The sequence below is a fragment of the Myotis davidii genome, unplaced genomic scaffold (assembly GCF_000327345.1).
Source record: "Myotis davidii unplaced genomic scaffold, ASM32734v1 scaffold44, whole genome shotgun sequence".
NCBI lineage: Eukaryota > Metazoa > Chordata > Mammalia > Chiroptera > Vespertilionidae > Myotis > Myotis davidii.
In genome coordinates, this window is record NW_006299705.1 from 16,214,064 (window position 1) to 16,219,480 (window position 5,417).

Genomic DNA, 5,417 nt, shown 5'->3' on the forward strand with positions numbered 1-5,417 from the left:
GTTTTATTATTATTATTTTTTTTTTTTACGAAAAAAAAAGAGAGTACATTTTAAATAGAATGGAACACTTTAAGTATCTTAATTGTTCACTGGGAAAAAACACACCGAGTCTCATGATTGGCGGTTCTTCCTTTTGGTGGTGCAGGTTGAAGATGTACCATGACTTTACTAGGTCTATAATAATTTTTTCTCTTCAAACACGTTCAGATCTGTTGCTTTGATGGCATCTTAGAATTGCCTCTGCTTAATCTTTTCATCAGGATCTGTAAGTGCTTTCAATGGAGAAAAATGCTGTACATTGTGATGGCTATTGGTAGATCTAAATGTTTAGTCATAACACATACCTAAAGACTAGTTTGTGTGTGTGTGTGTGTGTGCCTTACTTAGTAAGATGTATTTATGGATACAAGTTTTAATTAAGGTTATGGTGGTTTGTGATGAGTGCCCAAGATCATTGGTCTTTTGTATAAAGTAAGTCATAAAAATCCAAAGAATATTTTATTTGCTCTCCAGTTTTAAAAAATTTTCAATAAAACACTAAGATATTAACTTTCTAATTAACCTCTATACCCTCTCTTAGCTTTTTACTATCCTTAAGGCAGATGAAGTGGAGAATAGGGGCTATTTGGAGAAAAGAATATAACTTATAGGAATGTTTGCCATATTTGTGTAGCAAGGACATGTATCCCCCCCTTTAAGAACTATATCTCTTTCAACAGGATTCACTATAAAGTAAAACCATTTCAGAAACCATTCATAAGTTACAAAAATACAAGAAAGAAAAGATTTTAATACAAGATTTAGTTATATAAGAAGGGAACCTTTGGCCAAAACCAAGATATGGAAATTGTGTTGCATTTCTAGAGTAGAAAGTGAGAAAAGCATAAAATTGTCAAAGATAAGGATACATTCCTACTTTCTTTAAATAGTGGTTTTATGGGTTATACTTTCTCTATATACTTGCTGAGTTAAATATTGATGAAAATAGGGAAGAATAATAGATTTCCTAAGGTTATAATAATTTCCCATTTTCCCCCCAAATAGAGCCAGGAAACTGCAAAGCATTGCTATTAAGTACTATTATATAACTACTTTATATGTTTTCTAAGTACTAATGTCCAATTCATTTTAAAGTAACAAAACCCACCACTGGGTTGTGGAGATGCGCATGTAATGGACATGTGGTAAATGTTTGTTGTTGATGTAAAATAAGTTATTGCAACCATCATCATCATCACCACCACCACCACTTTCCATCATCACTAAAAGGTAATTGGAAACCAAACATTTTTGTAGTATGACATATTCATAAAAACAGTCCCATTAGGCATCAGAAAATAAATGTTCAACTTTCACAGGCACAGAGTTTCAAGGAACAAAGAATGGTAATTCTTAGAGACAATGTTTTGAGTCAAATAAACAGAACAATTAAGATAAATAAATTGAAAAGTAAAATCTCTTAACTCATGGCCATTTGTCATCATCATCTAGTACCTAAGAATCTTATAAAATTCCATTCTGTAAGAAATGTTGTACTCTTAAAAAAAAGAAGCTAAGAGCATGAGAGAGAGTTGAATTTCAGGGCAATGCTACTCTATAGTATACGGATTCACTACTACTGGCAAAGTCACATCTCCTGACACAGAACTACTGCATACTATTAAAATGTAAAATGAACTATAGGGTTGGTATTTTTACTGCCATTCAAAATTGGCTTTACACACAGGCGGCACAGTATTATTCTTCAGACTGAGACACTGCTACAAACAAAAAGTCAGCAGTAACTTTCCTAAGTGTAAATATGAAAGATCTGGCATTCATGGGAACCAATTCATTATTTTCTGGATTGAGTATCTTGAGTTTTTTATTAGATCCAGTGACTTTCAGAATGGTCCTAGATCTTATAACAATATTTCTGCTTCTTTAACCAAAACAACTAACTAAATAATAACTTCGAGTATCCCTCTCGCAAGTCTTCTTTTTAGTTTAGATGGTTGGGTTAAGGTATATTCAATTAAACTGAAAACAGTAGAAAAATTTTTAAAAAGTGAATTTAACAGACATACTATTATGCTCCTTTGCTATCTTGGAAAAAGGTTAGAAAAGAAAGATTGTTTGGGGAATGTTAAAGATAGGAGATGAAGCAAATTATAGAAAAAGAAGATTTTGTTTTTTGCTATATGATCTTCAGCTAAGAAACATATGAATTTGTTTTTGAAAGTGTCATTATCTAATATCATTAGAGTACAATCAGAAAAATTTATTAGCAGCTCAACTTTTTTTGAAGCCAATAAAAGAAATAAGTAGCATAAAAATATGGCCTGTGATAGAGCTGCAAAACTGATTACTTTTTTTTAAAGATTCCACAATCTCAATCCACTTGTGCTTTTATATTTTGTTGTGATTTTTTTTAGGCAATTACATGGCTTTAAAGAAAGAAATTACAGAATGAGTAGATATTATTATATACACATATAAAATATATGTATCACATTTATATAGGTGGATATTTTTTCAAATGTTAGCTATGAAATAATTCAGGAAAAAATAAAAAATAAACCAACATGGAAAAATTTTTAATTTATTAAAAGCCAATTAGGGTCAATTCATATGTTTCTTAGGATTTTCTTTCTTCTTTTTTTTTTTTGCTTTAGCCAAGCAATTTGTACATCTAGGTTATCTAAGAGAGTGTATAACACAAATTAACTCACTTTTATTTCACAAATTCTCCAATGAAGAAAGTTGTGGATTGAACTCTGCTAGAAAAAGAGCCAGAAAGAACTCAAACACACCATCATACCAAAATACCGTACACAGGACACATATGTATTCACGACACACTTTTAAGAGATCAAAAACAAGACATGCATTCAAACAGAAATGACAGTTGTATCATGCAACTCATCAGCATGCCCCCATGAAAATTTTGGGTTCTCCTACACAAAATGCTGGAAACTTTATACATACACACACACACACACACACACACACACACACACGTATACACACATCTGGGATTTAAAAAAAGACTCATTAACTCAAAGAAGAAGATTTTAATATAAGCAACTATGAAATACTTTGGCTGTTACTTATACTGTATTTCTTAAATTGCTGTGATTGGACATTGCATATTTTAGAGGCCTTAGGGGATTCAGCAGGCTGATAGGATTTTCAATGCATTCTTCAGTTTTACTGATTTCCAGAACTAGCAGTCCACACAAGGAGAAGTCACCCAACTGCATTATTCATGACATTTATTGACAGTGTATAAAAAACTCATAAGATAACTGATTTAGAAATCTTAGCACTTTCCGATGCTAAATTCTCTTTTTCCAGTTACTCATTTTTTCCTACGTTTGACAGCATTTTCTTAACATCAATGCTCTATTTCCTATTTGATTGTTAGCATTTATTTCTTAATGGCTCTTGAAACTCATATTTCATTTTCCATTTTGAATACACATAAGTTAACTTTTGTAAACACAGGCATAAGAATAAACATGTAGTTTTTAAAATAAAGCCTTAAGTCCCAAAAGCTTAAATAATTTCTGAGTTAACAAAGAGAAGAGAATTCTTCTAATTTTGCTGTGTGAGAGTCAATAAAAAAATCACCTTCTATTTCATCCCCATATATCATTCTAAATATTAAATGGAATTGTGATCATTTACTAACTGATTTCTGGTTTGCTGCATTTTGAGATAGGGTTTCTCTAAACAAGATTTGTTCCTTGATAATGGGTGAAAGTTCAGCATGTCATTTTTACTGTAGCAATATGTTATGTATTCAGGAATATAAAAATTTAATTTGAAAACATATTGGATTTCTGGCTGGATTTAACCAAGAAAATTCAAATGTATTCCAGAGAAATGCATTTAGCTAATGCAAACATGTTACAAAATGAAAAAAAATACAGTGACCTGCTTCTAATTCATTGTCATCATTAGAAATTTTGAGACAAGCAATATAGACTGATTTAAAGCACATTATCATTAGCATACCAATTTTAAGAACTCAAAAGGAAACTTAAATCATTATTTAATATTGTTTGTGACAACCTCAGGGATTTGAATATTGAAGTAAGAAAAAAAACAAAACATAGTATATTTTCCTGCACCTTTAAAGCATCCATTCCTTCAAATCCTCATAGATATTCAGTTACAACCCATTGAACAATCATTAGGTACAGAAAGCTGGGTTAGGTTTTGAGAGATGTTATCATAAGGAAATCGGAAGCAATAATTTACATGTATGTTTTTTTAAAAAGAACGGACTGATAGAATATAGGATGGAGGTGAGCAGAAGTATAGTATAGGTACATTTGGAGAAGTATAAGTGACATTGAAGAAAGCTTGGACTTAGAGAAGGCGAGTTTTGCAAGAGTTTGCATGGCTGGAACAGAAGTTACAAGTGAGGGAACATTGTTGGTGATTGAAGAACCTTAAAGTTCCTCATCAGGAATTTCTGTTTAACCAGAGAAGTAACCACAGGTTACTGAAGACTTAGGAAAAAAAAAAGAAAAAGAGGAAGGTATAGAACCTAGCACAATGCTTAGTAGATAATCAGTAAGAGGGTTTTTGTTTTGTATTTTTCAAAATAGAAAAAATGGTCCTTGTTCATAGTTTTAAAATCTCATAGCTAGTGTTACTTAACAATTTAGAAATATTAATAAAATAGCCAAGGAACTGCTACATGGACCAAAGAAGAGGAGAAAAAAGCAAATTATTATGTACTTGCTCAAAATGTTGAGTACAACATATGCTTAGGAACCCAGATCCAAATCTAGGACATCAGACTCACCAGGATATTGAGAAATTCAATGGAATTTCCTATGAGGAACATTTTAACCTTCCTCCCCACCTCTTGACCCACTTCTCTGTAGCCAACTCATGTCCCCAGCTACTAATCACATGATCACACCCATGAGGAGGAGCCAATATAGCCACACCCGTCACCCTCCTCTCTGCTCCTCTGGTGTGGCCAAGGTCAAGATGGTTCACCAGCCAGAGGCAGGCTTGGTATAGGCTGCAGCTGTCAGGCCTTTTCTGAGGCACTGAGTCCTGGCTAAGACACTTGCTTTCCTGACGAAGAAGAGAGAAGGCAGGTGAAAATCCCCATTAATACAGGAGGCAAAAAGACAGTTTTTCAGTTGGCACAGAATAAATCCAGTGCTATTTAGGGCTTTGTAGGGGAAAGATATGTGCCGGGAGCCGGTCCATCCTTGCTGTTTCAAGGGACCTGGCATATATGGCATGGCATACTGTTCTTAATATGTTTGCTCCCCTTCTTGGCACTATGTGTTTTAACCAAGGTCACCTCTGCGAGAAAGGTTGTTTCCCCAGGTAGAGATTTTCCCCTGAAATTAGGGAGGGAATAAAACCTCTTAACTGCCAGGCGGGTAATTAATCACTTTAACTAT

General features: G+C 33.3%; 1 protein-coding gene across 11 annotated transcripts in view; it reads right to left on the bottom strand.

The window, feature by feature from the left end:
• Nucleotides 1-5,417, bottom strand: part of MCTP1 (multiple C2 and transmembrane domain containing 1) — a 422,223-nt gene that overhangs the window by 209,117 nt on the left and 207,689 nt on the right. For 6 of the 11 annotated variants that reach the window (XM_015571629.1, XM_015571627.1, XM_006775538.2 and 3 more), the window contains exon 6: nt 2,712-2,759. The exons of 4 other annotated variants lie outside the window; for them this stretch is intronic. In XM_015571629.1, the coding sequence (XP_015427115.1) occupies nt 2,712-2,759 (48 nt within the window). The remainder of the gene's footprint in view (nt 1-2,711; nt 2,760-5,417) is intronic. One more of the 11 variants, XM_015571626.1, reaches the window with a different exon arrangement.